This window comes from Cucurbita pepo, chromosome 2 (assembly GCF_057944985.1).
Source record: "Cucurbita pepo subsp. pepo isolate OVF chromosome 2, ASM5794498v1, whole genome shotgun sequence".
Classification (NCBI taxonomy): domain Eukaryota; kingdom Viridiplantae; phylum Streptophyta; class Magnoliopsida; order Cucurbitales; family Cucurbitaceae; genus Cucurbita; species Cucurbita pepo.
Window position 1 is genome coordinate 1288226 of NC_141799.1, and position 15149 is coordinate 1303374.

The following is a 15149-nucleotide window of genomic DNA, read 5'->3' on the forward strand; positions in this document are numbered from 1 at the left end:
TTTCTCGAAAGCTTTCGAACAAATTACACCATTTGTTCTACACTTTAGTCACTTTTTTACTACACCTTGGAGGCTCACAATCTTTGTTCGATATTCGAGGATTCTATTGTCGTGGCTAAGTTTAGGGCATGACTCTAATACCATGTTATAAATCACGACTCTCCACAATGGTATGATATTGTCCACTTTGAGTATAAGCTCTCGTAACTTTATTTTGAGCTTCCGTAGAAGGCCTCATCCCAATGAAGATATATTCATTTATTTATAAACTCATGATTATTTCATAAATTAACCAACCTAGGACTGACTCCTAACAATTATCGACAAGAATTGCTCTAACCAAAACATACTTAATTATGGAGTTTCTATCGTTGGGCCATTAAAAATAAAGGTGCACGTTGTTGGTATAGATAGTGACTTTTAATTGTTTTGAATCTTTCTTAGTTATTCTATTCTCATAATCACTCTCATTCAAATGTGTTCTCGATTTGTTTATATACTTCTGAAACATTTATAATATTCTATTTCAAATACATCAATTATTTTCATTTATTCGTGTGACTTAGGTTGTTATTATTAGTAGTTGATTATATGAGAGTATGTGATGGGATAGGAAAACAAAAGTAATGCCTCGTGGAATGGTTTGTCATTTGAGTCGAGACAACGTTTTTATGTCTGACGAGGTTTTGACCAAACTTTCGATAATTTACTCTAAAACATCGTATTTTAATTAGTTTTAAAATTCACGATTAAACTTATGTTTAGGTGAGGTAGCTAAATTCATGAGATATCGTGACATATTATGATCCAATTGATGGTTCAAAGATTCGTAGTTTAGAATACGAGAAAGAGTTGGATCGGGGGATGGCGTTTGAGTTTGTGGCCTTTCGAGAATCAAATCATGGCGTCTTTTCTTAGAATCATATCATATGAAATGAGCTGTTAGTGTCTCATGTGTGTGTCACACCCATACATTTAAGGCTTCAATTTCATGTTTGATATTTGTAGGACATGTTTTAACAGTCTACCAACTCTTTTTGTCGATATTTGGCAACATAACGGCCACCCCTATTTACTGCCCTTATTTTTCCTCCATACATACATTCCTTTTTCTTTCTTAATCACCAAATTAACTCTACCTCGAGCATATATGGTCCTTTTTGAAGGAATGGATCGAAATAAGACTAGATCTTCTCCATAGAAACCCTTAAAGAGAAATCACAAATAAGACAATATCTGCTAATGATGAGTTTGGTCTGTTACAAATGGTACAGCGGAGTGAGTCAGCAAGTCAAGGAAGTGAATTGTGAGATCCCACATCGGTTGAAGAGAAGAATGAAACATTTCTTATAACGGTGCGAAAACCTCTCCTTAGTAGATGTTATTTAAGACTCGTCTTGGTTTGTGGGGATGTTAGAAGGAAGTATTGGAGGAGGTGTAGGAGAATGTCGGGGTACACGGGTACCGATCCAAATTTCGAAATCATGATCAAAATGATGGGCATAAGTGATTACAATTAATTCCTTAATTATACCTTTAAACTAATTGCAAAGTAAAATTAGGCAGCATAGTTAATTAAGTAAATTGACCCAGTAACGTATACGCAATCATTAATTCCTTAATTATTAAACTTTATTGATTATGAAAATATGTAATGATATGGGATGAAATTCTTTAAATAAAATAAGGTTTAAATATATAAAAGTAAATTATAGAAAAATGTTTTGGAGAAGAATTGAGGTGGGACCCACCAAGAGTCATAATTAGTCATTTTGATCAGTTTTATTAATATTAATATTAATCTTTCTTATTTATTGTAAATTTATATCTAAACGTTTAACCATTCATTTACAAATAATATAAGTTTTTTAAAAAAATATTATTTAAAAGGTTTAATGCGATATATATATATATATATATTTTGTTTATATATAGAATAAAAAATTCATGTAACGAAGTATTTGAAGTTGATGCAGTGACATAAGTGACAAATTTTCAAAATATTTAAAATTAACGGAAACGACAAAGCTATTTTTGAGTTAAAAAAATAACAAATAAACATTTAAAAGTGAAAATGATACAAAAGTGAAAGGGATTAAAATAATGACCTCTTAATACTTTATAAATATAATATTGATTCAGAAAAACAATATGGGTCCCTATGTTTTAAGTTGTATTATATTTGTAATAATATAATAAAAGTAAAAAAAAAAAAAAAAAAAAAAAAAACTGTCATATTTATCGACTAGTTTTTAAAAATTTCAATCAGCTTCTATCTATTTTTTTTTTCATTCATACATGTTTCATCTAATTCTATTTTTATAATAAATATTTTCCTATAATTTTATCAAATAATTTAGATCAAGCTCATGTAAGTTATAAAGCAATTATCTTATAGTAAAATATTACCAAAATGTTCTTACGAATTTAAAATAAAAATTTACCAAATTACAATGATTAGCAATTATTTTAAAAGTGAGTAATTTCAAAATAATGTAATTTTACTTGTTAGGTGTAATTTTTTTATCTTAAACCTAAACACAAAAAATGAAAGAAAATCAAGAACAAACTCAATATAGAATGGGCTTGAAAACGATCGAACTCGAGAGAAAACACATATGCCATAGTTTAGAAGTAACGGGAAAGTAAAGGAATAAAAAATTCCCCTCGTTGACCTTAACCTGAAAGACTTTTCCTCAATAGGCATGCATCTTGCACATCCACAACTTAAATATTTTTCAATACCTACAAATTTAGGGTCATGTATAAGATTTTTTTTTTTTTTTTGTTTGGAAATCAAGGCATCAACCAATTTGAATTTAAAAAGCAAAGAGTATATTTGAATGATAATAGAAATGAAGAGAAAAGTGGCAGTGTGGGTGGTGGTTGTGTCAGTGTTGGGGAAGAGGGGAAGGCGCGCGAGAACACCGCGGGGTCTGTTTCTCCAACACACCAATTACTACTGCTACTGCTACTCCACTCCACCACCACTCCTCACTTCTCACTCCTCACTCCTCTCTTTTATTTCACTTTCTTCTCTCACTTTCCAAATCTCTCGTATCCACAAACCAGACAATATCTACTAACGATGAATTTGTATGATTACAAATGCTATTAGGGCTAGACACCGAATAATGTGCCAGCGATGATGCTGAATTCCTAAAAGAGATGGATTTTGATATCACTTTTAAAGAGAGAAACGAAATATTTCGAATCTAAAAACCCCTTCTAACAAAGACATTCTAAAATCGTAGGACTAACCACGATAGAGCGGTTGAAATATCCAAACCTAAAGTCACCGGTCTCTGTCTCTCTTCTTCTTCAACTCCGCCCATCATCCTGGCTCTTACCCACTTGCCATTCAATTACCAATACAAATCAAAACCACCAAACAAATACGTGGTGGGGTCATACACCCATGTGGGGCGTGGGCTCCACCTGAACCAGGTATTTAGGGACAACGATGGGACTCTTTCTGGGTCCCCTTCCTTCCCCCTTCATCTTCTTTCTTTACCCTTTCAGATACACAAACAAAGAAACAAACAAAGCAAAGGAAAGGAAAGGAAAGGAAAGGAAAGGAAAGGAAAGGAAAGGAACTTACCCACAAACCTTTCTCCCATCACTTTGATTTGATGCTCTTTGGGGCCCTCCCTTTTTACTACTGCCACTTCACAAACGTTACTCTACAATACAAAGGAGCCTCGGATTTATTTCTTTCTATACTCCTCCTGGGCCTATACCTCACTCCGGCCCAATTCTTTTCCTTAATTGGGCCCAGAGTTTAAAAACGATTCAACAGGTTTTAAGGAATGTCCATGTAATCATCAGCACAACTTCACAACCAAACCAACAATAGCACACGTGTATTTATCATCTTAAATGGAAGTTAAAGATTACAAATCACACACACATCATAATGAGGAACTTTTTATTTTATAACCCCACATCTTTGGAAATGAAAAGGCAGTGCAGCTTCACAGATCTATAGATATCACCACAGGTGCATCCCCCTTTTCCACCACAAATGTCTTTGTGATCTTCTTAGAGCTGCCATTAACAATCTGCACGTTGTATGTTCCCTGAAACCCTCGAAATTTGAATTCATTTTTCTCATCCATCTGTCCACTTGCATGAGAAAGCCATTCGTGTTTCAGAGAAAGGTATCGTTTGCCAGCTTCGTTGATGTCGCCTTCTGCATTCACTAAATGAGAATTGTCCCGGCTCATGAACAGCTCCCAGAATCCCCATAGCATTATACCTTCTACTGCAGGATGAGCAAAAGCTTCTCGAAGCATCACTTCCAAATCATTGGCTCTAATGTGTTCATTGATGGACGACACGTCGAGTTCTGTGAACCAGACTGGAAGGCCAAGAATTCCCATTTTGTCTAAAGCAGAACTAACAACTGGTCCCACTGGACTATCGATATGCCCTTGGATCCCAACTCCTCCCACTGGAGCGCCTTGCTCTTGGAGTTGAAGAATTTGCTGGATGTACTTCTCTGGAGAAGATCTGGTGTCACATCCATCCTCGACGTGATAGTCATTCACGAATAGGAGAGCTGATGGATCGAGTTTGTTAGCATTCTTGAACATGTCCGCTCGAATGTCTTTGCCGAGATGATCTTGATAGAATGATCCGTGCAACATCTCATTGTTGACATCATAGTGCTTGAACTTTCCCTTGTAGCGTGTCAATAGTCCTGTAAGGCGGTTTTGAACAGCAGCCATCATATCATTCTTGTTCAAGGATTGAACCCATTGTTGTACGGTGTCCTGCACTTCCCAGAAGATGCAGTGACCACGGGTCTCTATGTTGTGGCTCTTGCATAAATCCAGTAACTCATCGGCGTCCATATAGTTTAATTTTCCTTGCTGCGACTCTGTCCAATACCACTTGAGCTCATTTCCAAACACAGCCCAGTTAAAATTCTTCACGAAGAATTTGACAAAATCTTCGTTGTCAATGTTTGATCTACTAATACAAGTCCCAAAAGGGAAACTGTTCTGCATTTGTCTGACTTTTATAAACGAGCCACTTGAGCTAGATCCTGAGAACTTGAGGGTGATGTCACGCCTGCGGACCTGCAGTTGTCCAAATTTTAATGATAAAAGCATATTCAGCATTCGCTTGCTTAATGATATGTCAACATAATATGTTGTTGGAACCAAGAAAAGTTAAGATCATGATGCATAAAAAGAAACCTGAAGAATCAAGGAACGCTAAAAACTAATATTGCAGATCAAACTATATGACCAATGCATTTACTACATGTTAGGAGGAGCATAATACTTCATGCCAAGAATATTGCACCAAGACGCCAGATTCCATTCTTACGGTATTAAAATTTTATAATTTCTTCCTAGACGTGACAGTGTGTGTGTGTCTAAACTTTACCTTATCTGTCTGTGACCTCAAATATCTTAACCTTGCATGGTGGTCAACAGGGAAAATATGAAGTCCCGCGACCATTAAGTCGACATTTGGAGAAGGACCTTGTATGTAAACCATAATCTTTGCTGCTTGCTTCTCAATCCTAAAGGAACCCCCAATTTCATGCCATCGAGCATCACTGATCTCGACTTGCCCTCCATTGACCCATTGGTTATCCACTCCAAGTGCAACGTTGACATTTTGTGGACCAGTTGCCCCGGAGCCAATCTTTACCCAAGCAGACACTTGGTATGTTAGAAAGAGTTTCACCTTATCAGTTATCATCTGAGCAGGGCCCATCCAAGTCTGCGAGCGATTTGTCACGAGGATGTAGCGGCCACTAAGAGGTTCAGAAGGGCCAAGGGAGTCTCGGGCCATAGGAGGAACGATATGAGGCGACCCCGTTCCAACACTTAGTGTACAACTTCCAAGGGGAAACCATCCATTGGTGCCATTACTTAGATTGCTGTTCTCGATTATGTTGACTCCATAGGCTGGATTCTGCACGATATAAACCAAGAACAATAAGTCTGAAACTCATACATTAATTCAAGTAAGGAAATTCCTAAAATTAATTTGCAGTTGTTCATTCAAGCAACCTCAACAATTGGTGGAGGTGAAGGAGGAATCTTTTGTGCATGCTTGACAACAAAACTATCAATGAGAATATCAACTCCTGAAGGTGGACCTTCAATATAGATGACAACCTTTGATGGGGAAGCATTTAAAAGAAACTTTCCCTGTAATTGTATCCAGTCCTTATCTGTTGCCTTCACACTTCACCAAATCAATCAACTTTCAGTTTCTTCATAAATTGCACAAGTTGATTTGTATCAAGGTGCAAAAGATAAATTGAGAAACTAACTTGGCAATTCCGATGTATTGTTCACGAGAATTTGGTGTTTGCACCCATAAAGTAGCCCGTACATCAGTAGTGGTGATATTGTTGCCAAATACACGAACAACAGCAGCCACATCATAGGCAAGCTTTCGCTGCACCCTTGCTGTGATGTCCTGCTGAATCCCGTTCCAGCTCTGCGTGCGCTCGGTTGCAGAGGCAAAATACTTACCAGACTGTGGGAGAACTTTTCCATTTCCCATTGAATCGTGCAGAGCAATTTTGCATCCTCTTCCAGACCAATTGTTGAGGTTATCATCAAATCTTGGGTTTAGAATAATATTCTCATCGTCAGCATTGGCACTTCCAGCCTTCTCGGATTGATAGTCATGAAGAGAGAGTTAAGTTAAAATCAAACACAGACTCAATTTTTCGCTGATAGAAAAGCAGCAATTTAATTTGAAAGACAACGATCCACATAAGAACCATAGACGTTAAATTCCATTGAAGTTTTGGATACGGAGGGTGATAAGAAAGCTTAGGCAGACAACAGGATTTCTGAATTTGCTTACTCAATTAAGAAGGATGAGGTTAGTTTAAATATGAAGTCTGAAATTACCTCCAATTCATTTGGACCAGCACAGGTAATCTCGACTGACCGTATGAGCAAATCAATGCCTGGAGAAGGCCCTTCCAGATAGAATACAACACGGTCTGGCATGGTCGGAAGGGAGAATGTCCCTTCCAACTTCTCCCACTTCTCTTTCGACACAGAAGTTCTGCATGCACTTTTATCTATTACTTTTCCAACTCCAGTTATTTCCATCTTACGGAAAAATATTAGAAATGGGACAATAGAATCAGTTACCTTCCAATGCACAAATAGCTAGTAGCAGCATCTCCATGTACTAGCTTTAAAGTTGCTAGGACATCAGCAGATCCATGAAGAGATCCTGACACTCCAACATTTGCTGAAACTGAATAAGTAATACCTGGGGAAATCTTGCTGGTGATTTCCTGTTCCAGTCCCTGCCAGCATTCATTCCGATCCGTCACAACAGCATACTTAACACGTGAATTGATGGATGCTTCCTCCTCATAATTTGACTCGGCCAAAGTTGCATTACAGCAATTGGGGTGCCAATGTTGCAGTCCCATTGAGAAGTCATGGTTCAGTAAGATATTAGCAGCACGTGGAGGACTTGGTTTGGCCGAGTTCTCTTCCACGGCCTGTCATAAAAATATGAGAGTAACGTAGGAAGGAGATCCAGGAAACCATCTAAATAAACAAGACTCTAACAAGAATAAAAGTTCAGATTTCAGATATCCCTTTTATCAGAAAGATCACTAAAAATGTCAGATTATATAAACAGATCCCGGTATGTACAAAATGATGAAACAAATCAGTACCCCTGAAACATCATTGGCATTGTTCTTCTGGGTGGTTTCCATGGTCACAACAGCACTCTAGCCAAATTCAAATGCAAAACAAATTTTATCAGATAAGAAGGAAACAGTAAAAGACGTAGTTTAATTAGTTAAAAGAGAGAATTTCTTGGAGATAGAAGGCGAACTAGCACCTGAGAAGGCTTGTCACTGTTGGGATTCTGATGATTGATGTTGGGAGATCGGCTTGTGAAGCAGCAGGCACATGCCTTCCTCATTTATACGAACTAATCAGATTTACAAGTAAATTCTAAGGAAAGCCAAGACATCCAACCAAACAAACAATTTAAGTCTCTGCTCATTAAACAAATGAGCAATTGGCAGCAATTAGCTTCCGTCAAGCAATTCCAATTTGAATACTATCAAAAGGGTTGTCATATTTTGCTTTTTCTTGCAGATTGGAGCAATGCTAGTGCCCCTATATGCTTGAATTAAAATGGAAGCGTTAAGACTGTTCTGTGTTTCCTAATCCACGATAAAAGCCGACCTCTTGCTTTGGTTCTTGGCCTCCTTGATTACCAGAAGAATTGGCTTACAAGAAATGTGATAGTACAAACTTCTGGCAATTAGAAGTTAGGTGGTGGGTCATCCAAAAGTTCATATTGGGTCACCCAAAAGTTCATATTAGATGAAAAGTGAATCGGGGATGTGACTTCTGAACTCTATTTACCCATATCCTCATGGTTCACTTGAGAAACAAATAAGATTTGGCTTTCCCTATTTGATGCTCATATCCTCAAGCTGATTGGAGCGTCCATTCCAAACAGAAATCTGTCTTTCAGGACAGAAACCAACAAAGCCTAAATCTGCCCATTCAACTGCTCGATTATGCCTCCACATTTGAGACCAAATTTCAGAGTACATACAACGAGAGCGCACCGCCATCCTTCCTGATGGAAATGAAAATGTAAGTACAATTTCCACATTGGACCAGTTTTGAAAGCACTGCCTCAGAAAAAACCCAAAAGGAAAGTTCATAATGTAATATTAATTTTCAAGAAACAGGCGGCAAATAATCATGGTATTTTCTCACTGAAATTCTCAGTATGCGAACATGAAAGGTCCAACCAAATAAAAGCATATCATAAATGACTCTCAACCATTGCAATAACGCACACACAGGGAACTTGTATTCAAAATCAATGGGAAGAAAACCTCCAAGTTCAATTGCACTTTCTCTTAGGTGATACGATTTCTTGCCTTGTTCTACAAATTAAAAGCCTAACAAGACACCAGAGTGAAACCTGTAAGCTTCCTTCACTAGCATCATCATTTGAAAACACACTAACGATTGAAACCATTGGCTTAGCTTAACAGATAAACACGGAGAAACTTCAATCCAAAAACAATGGCATTCGATAAAATACAAATGGGAACACATGCCAATAAAACATCAATGCAAGGCTCTGCTAATAGAGAATGGAGCAAAAACTGACGATCTAACTAAGCAACCATCAACGCATGTTAGACATAAGAAGAAGAGCTTCAGATCATGACAGTCGGATTTGGATACGATTGAAATCAATCTAGATCATAGCAGCTTAGAAACACTGAATTGAAATATCAATGAACTAATAGCTTTGAAAGGTCGAAATTCTAGAACTGGATCGATAATGTCCCAAAGCAAAGCGACATTTCCCGCAGAAACGAAGAAAAGAGACGGGTTGAGGTTCGCAGAGTGTGCGACTGAGAATACCTGAAAACGAAGAGAATCTGCGGAGGTTGAAGAAAAACCCTTCCAGAAGCAACTTCCTCTTCCTCCGATACCCGCCAACTTTTGTTATTTTGTATTTACAGACAAAAAAAAAAAGAAAAAAAAGGTTTTTAAATAATATTTAAAATTCTTTAAATTATCATTTATTGAAATTTATTATTCCTTCATTAATATAATTTTTAATCGAGTGTATACACAAAATTGAAAAATATATAAATAAAAATTGTATTTATAATGATATCAAAGAGAAAAAACAGACATTTAAAAATTAAAATTGTTAAACGTAAAATTACATGGCTGCCCTTATTGAAATTATCAACGGCCCAAACCCGGATTCAGGCCCAACCCATTAAAAAATTAAAAACTAATTAATCTTACATAAAATTTAAATTCTAAGTCTTTTAATTTTAAATAAAAAATTAAAAAAATTAACCATTTATACTATTTAGTAGTTGAAAAATTAAATACACCCAAGTGTGTGTTCTTATTTCTTTTATTTATTTTTATAAATTAATATTTATTAAAAAATATAACATCGTACTAGAAGAGATATATTTATTCTTGTCTACCATCTGCAAGTTGTAACTTTAAAATATAAATACCACTTTAACCTATGATTATAAGACATAGTTTGATTAAATTATCTTATTTTATAAATATAAATATATCGTTCTTATCTTTAAATTATAAAATATAGATAAAATGGTGGGTCCCACCAACTTTATTAAAAAAAATTATGTAACTATGGGTTTGAAAAGGGTAACGCATGTGGTTGATTTTGCTTGTGATTACAATGGGCCAAATCTTTTGGGTTTGGAACCCAACTCCACTAATATCCAAATTAATTGTTAATTATGATTTTAATTAATCTAATAAAGTTATGAAGCATTTAAGAGTTTTTTAGTATAATGAGCTTTGTTATACTCTTTTATTGCATACAATTGCGACTTTAATATATTTTTAAAAAAATTAAGAAAGACGATTATTTAATTATTTTAGAAAAACAGTCAAATAACTATATTTATAATGATCTATAAATAAATTATCCGACGTTGGTTGGGAAGAGAACAAACTACCATTTATAAAGGTGTGGAAACCTCCTCCTAGTAGGCCCGTTTTAAAGCCTTGAGTAGAAGTCCGAAAGAAAAAGCTAAAAAAGGACAATATCTACTAGCGATAGATCTAGGTCGTTATAATTGGTATCAGAGCCAGACACTGGACGATCTGCCTGCGAGGACACTGGCCCTGAAGTGGGGGGTGGATTGTGATGTCCCACATTAGTTGGGGAAGAAAACAAACCACTTATAAGGGTGGAAACTTTTCCCTTAATAGACGTTTTAAAGTTTTAAGGGAAAACCCGAAAAAGAAAGTAAAAAAAAAAAATAATATTTACTAGCAGTAGATCTAGATCATTACATACCTTGTGTTCGTAAGGTGGAATTGAACGGTTGAAATTGAAGTAATCTTCTAATAAATCATTCTTAAAAAATTAATTATTTTATAATATATATATATATAATAATAATGTATTAACAGCAGCAATATTATTGCAGTTGTGGGAACCGCCAATAGAACAAGTAAAATAAAATAATAAAAAAAAAAAGACAGGAATTGTTACAATGCCACGAGTAGTGCCACGTATACACATGGATAGTCATGGAGTGTTAAAGGCATCGCTACGTCACTCTCAACTCCAGGTCCTATCAGCCACGTGGATAAATGTAAAACTCCAACCTGTGTCACTGCGACACGAGTTGGATTGACCGTACAACCTTATCTGTCCACCTGGCAGCTGATATTCTGAGTGGGACCCATGAATTATGAAAAAAAATATATATAGAATTTACTGTTTTTGTCTTTATTAAATAAAGATCCATTTAGTCGTGTGTGCATGCGTAGTGATTACTGATTAGGCCTGCCGTTTAATCAGTAATCAATAGCTAAAAAATTGATTAATTATTGCTAATTAAACTTGGTTATTTGTTAATTATATTTACCTAACCTTCTTTATTCTTTATTTATTTAGAATAAATCAGCGGGACTGTTTTAAAACGGTGGGGTTAGTATTTGCAGTTTTAAGTTAACCCAACTCTTACCAACCCGGTAACCCACTTACGGTTAAAAATTTGGTCTCTCTTTTCATCGGTTTATATGTTCGCAGCCGATCCTTTCTCTTCATTCACAGAGTCGGCTGAAACACGATGATCCGCGGACAATATAGATTCAATCATACAATTCAACTCCCCTCCAGGTACCCACTTGAAGACCATCAAATGACCGGGATTTCCTCGCCGGTCTTCATCGGCGCCGGGGTTGACTTCTCTTCTGCCATTCACCGTTACCTTCCCTCTGCGGCTGATTCCGACGAAGTGGACGCGGGGGACTCGCCGGTTGATGGTTTTTCCTGTGACGATTTTCGGATGTTTGAGTTCAAAATTCGGAGATGCCCACGTAGCCGGTCGCATGATTGGACGGAGTGTCCGTATGCTCATCCCGGCGAGAAAGCTCGCCGGAGAGATCCGAGGAAGTATCAATATTCCGGCACGGCTTGTCCGGAATTTCGGAGAGGGAATTGCAAGAAAGGGGATTCTTGCGAACTTGCTCACGGGATTTTCGAGTGTTGGCTCCATCCCGCTCGGTATCGGACTCAGCCCTGTAAGGATGGATTGGCCTGCCGCCGCCGTGTCTGTTTTTTCGCCCACACGACAGGGCAGCTTCGGGTTCTGTCACAGCAGAGCCCAAGAACTCCGGTTTCGGGCGACTCACTTGCATTCGATTCCTATTTCGCCAAGGGGTCATTTCTGACCTCACCCACTTCAATTCTATCAACGCCGCCGGTCTCCTCGCCGTCCGATTCGCCTCCTATGTCGCCGAATTGCCCCCAACTCGACGGCGGGTCGTTTAATTCGATGAATGGGCTCGTTTTGTCCATGCGTAACCTTCAAATGGGGGAAATCAAAGCAACCCCTCAATGGGGAATTCAATTGGGACAAAATTTGCATTCTCCCTCCGGCTCTGGTTTCTACAGCTCACCGTCGACTCCGACCACCGGGAATTACGAATTATGGGGTAAGAATCATGAAGAAGAACCTCCAATGGAAAGAGTGGAATCTGGGAGAGACCTGAGAGCTAAAATGTATGCGAAACTCAGCAAAGACAACTCAGTGGCGCAGCCATTGACACCCGATGTCGACTGGGTCTCGGAGCTACTGACGTGGACAGGGTAAATTCCATCCGTTGGATTCAAAATCGGTGGCCTTTTTGGTGGATTTCTGCAATTTTCAGCGTTTTAAAGGGTTTCTTTTTCTTAATGAACAGAGAGAAACAAATTACTCTGTTTTCGTTGTACATAAGAATACGGACTTTTGATTTGATTTTGCAGGGCTGCTGAAGTCAGTACATAAGAAGGCTGCCGGTCGCCGGTTTCCTGTTGCCGGTTGCCGGTTGCCGGCTGGGCATTTGATTTAATTTTCAATTGTTATTTTGTAAATAATGTTTTCGGACCAATGATAAATTTATTTAGTTGCCTTTCAATTTATTAGCAAAAGAAAATTTCCCCATTATTAACCCACGAGAAGCCTAAATGATATCAATGGCAGTCACGGCTGCGACCAGGACCGCCATAGTAGAAGACAGGTTCACTAGTATAGGTTTCTTGAAAATTATCAACAGAGTAACAAGTAGGTTCATCAGCCCATGTTCCAACTCTCTCTGGATACTTCAATTGCAGCGAATAGTCTACAATCCTCGGCATGCTCACAAAGCTAGCGTAGTAGGCGCGCGCCCCTGCATAATATCCACTCCCCATGGCCGTCCCTGTGTGCGGCACTTTCTTTAATTCTGAGCTGAACACTTCTCCGCCCCATTCCACCAGCGTCGCGCTGTGGCTCAAGTATCCGAATAGCGTTGGCGGCCAATACCCCACTGGCTGATTTTGTACCTTTAGCCACCAATTGCCTGATTGAGGATCCTGAATGTATTAACGTTAACAATACGTTAGAAATCATGACTCCCTACAATGATACGATATTGTCCACTTTGAGCCTAAGCTCTCGTAGCTTTATAACAATCCTCAATATAATACACCTATTATCATTACTCTTTGGTTGGATGTAAAATTAGATACCTGGAAGATACCAACCGCGATAATGAACTGTTGTCCACCTGAAATTGACGACATGGGTTCGATGGTTCCACCAAGTCCCACCATAGGGTTTGTTTGGACAAACCCACTACAAGTTAAATCAAAGCACCCTGTCGACTTGTAGGAGTCCACCTAACCATTTTTCCATGTTAGATACTCAAAAATTTTCGATGCTCTTAGAAGTGAAAGTTCTCAATCTTACTGTCCAATATATGTTGAGTCGAGTTCTTGTATCTCCATATAGCCTCGGATTTACCTGTAACAACAATAACAAATTAAAACATATATTAATTAAGTGCATTCAATTGCTATAAGTTTTTTTTTAAAAAAAAAAAAAACGAACCGTCCAGCCAACTTCTACGCTATCAAAACTTTCCGAAGGCCCATTTTTCAACCAAAGTTTTGAAGCTGAGAAGTCATTTGGCAAATCAACTACAGGGTTCCAAACATTAATTTCTCCCGTCGCGCCAATATAGTTGTACCCTAGTGTAACCAAGATCGCCGTCTTGTTCATATTTAACACCAAATTATAACACAATTGAACTTTAATTTCGAAACCCCAAAACAAAAATATGCTTAGGGAAGATTTTGCTTACAGAACGATTGACTTCCGCCCCAAGTTTGGAACCTCCAATAGGAAATTTCTTCCCAAAGTTTTTGAAAGAATTGGCTCTTAGTAAGTCCTCCTCACCAACCCTACGAATTGGAATAGTTCCTTTGGGACACCTCCCACTTTTTTGCCATACTTGAAATAGATTGGATCGAAACGACTCGTTTTGGGCCGTTACCATCTTCTGATCGACAGCCCAATTGGGTTTCATCTGCATGCATATACGCAAACATCGATTAAAAAATGTTAAGAACGTTAGGAACCACGAATCTCCACAATAATATGATATTGTACCTAAGTTATAAACAAAAATTTGATAAACTATATAAACCTGAATGGTGTGGTTCTTTAGAGCTGGATGGTCAAAAGCAGGCTGCTTGTAAATGTCAACGCAATCGATAATATCTCCATCTTTACTCTGCATGATTCCCATGCAAAATTATACGTAAAAAAAAGCATTAAAAAAATTTAAAAAACGCAATGAAAAGAAAGATGTTACGTAGATGGTGTGGAGGGCAGGCTTATTAAGAAGCTTTAGCTTCTTGTGAATCTGTCGAGATAATTGTTGAGACTTATTCATCTCTGGAATGGCTGCATGAGCTTGGAGAATGGCAGCAACAATGGCGAAAGCCACCATTGCCGACAGCTTCATTTCATGTTCTGTGTTCCTCATTTTTCCCGAAACAAACCCAACACAAAAGTTATGATTTTTCCTTGTTTTCTTCAAATATTTATGTGATTTTTTTTTTAATCTATTTGGAATTTAATAAAATTGAAATTGAGAATAAGGTAAGAATTGGTGAGAAATGGCAGAAGAGGAAGCTTTGCTGTTCTAACCAATAATAGTTTCATATTTTAATTGTAAGAAACAAAATGATCACAAAACAGAGACAGTTATAGTAATTTTGAGTGTTGGCAAAATTACTAAATTACCCCCTACAAATTTCCATATTATAAGCTAGAA

General features: G+C 37.5%; 2 protein-coding genes and 1 pseudogene across 6 annotated transcripts; 1 reads left to right on the forward strand and 2 right to left on the reverse strand.

Annotated features, from left to right (window-relative positions):
* Positions 1–3834: 3834 nt before the first annotated feature.
* LOC111788100 (endo-1,4-beta-xylanase 1) lies at positions 3835–9499 on the reverse strand. 5 transcript variants are annotated; one of them, XM_023668285.2, is made up of 9 exons: positions 9414–9499; positions 7852–8607; positions 7682–7738; positions 7140–7501; positions 6891–7050; positions 6299–6642; positions 6033–6210; positions 5398–5934; positions 3835–5084 (listed from the first exon to the last, which is right to left on the reverse strand). In XM_023668285.2, exons 2-9 carry the CDS (start codon positions 7933–7935, stop codon positions 3975–3977), a joined length of 2832 nt encoding a protein of 943 aa, XP_023524053.2. In that variant the 5' UTR covers positions 7936–8607; positions 9414–9499; the 3' UTR covers positions 3835–3974. The 5 variants fall into 5 exon arrangements, with proteins under 5 accessions (XP_023524053.2, XP_023524056.2, XP_023524055.2 ...); XM_023668288.2 differs by having other exon boundaries at positions 7852–8603; positions 9414–9431; XM_023668287.2 differs by lacking the exon at positions 9414–9499 and adding an exon at positions 9154–9404 and having other exon boundaries at positions 7852–8603.
* A 2003-nt stretch (positions 9500–11502) lies between these two features.
* On the forward strand, positions 11503–12965 carry LOC111788229 (zinc finger CCCH domain-containing protein 20 pseudogene; annotated as a pseudogene).
* A 54-nt stretch (positions 12966–13019) lies between these two features.
* LOC111787609 (protein neprosin) lies at positions 13020–14887 on the reverse strand. The gene is made up of 7 exons (XM_087121076.1): positions 14685–14887; positions 14517–14603; positions 14172–14396; positions 13919–14080; positions 13778–13831; positions 13558–13707; positions 13020–13401 (listed from the first exon to the last, which is right to left on the reverse strand). The coding sequence occupies exons 1-7, from the start codon at positions 14856–14858 to the stop codon at positions 13021–13023; spliced, it is 1233 nt and encodes a 410-aa protein (XP_086977202.1). The 5' UTR covers positions 14859–14887; the 3' UTR covers position 13020.
* Positions 14888–15149: the final 262 nt, after the last annotated feature.

Bases quoted from the DNA above. Each gene is read 5' to 3' on its own strand.
- LOC111788100 (XM_023668285.2), bottom strand. From the start codon at position 7,935: ATGAGGAAGGCATGTGCCTGCTGCTTCACAAGCCGATCTCCCAACATC. The intron at 7,502-7,681 runs GTACTGATTTGT...TTTTTATGACAG, and splicing joins ATGCCAATGATGTTTCAGGG to GCCGTGGAAGAGAACTCGGC. The intron at 6,643-6,890 runs GTAATTTCAGAC...CAATCCGAGAAG, and splicing joins CTGGTCCAAATGAATTGGAG to GCTGGAAGTGCCAATGCTGA.
- LOC111787609 (XM_087121076.1), bottom strand. From the start codon at position 14,858: ATGAGGAACACAGAACATGAAATGAAGCTGTCGGCAATGGTGGCTTTC. The intron at 13,832-13,918 runs GTTCGTTTTTTT...TTGTTGTTACAG, and splicing joins GCGTAGAAGTTGGCTGGACG to GTAAATCCGAGGCTATATGG. The intron at 13,708-13,777 runs GTAAGATTGAGA...AAAAATGGTTAG, and splicing joins GACTCAACATATATTGGACA to GTGGACTCCTACAAGTCGAC.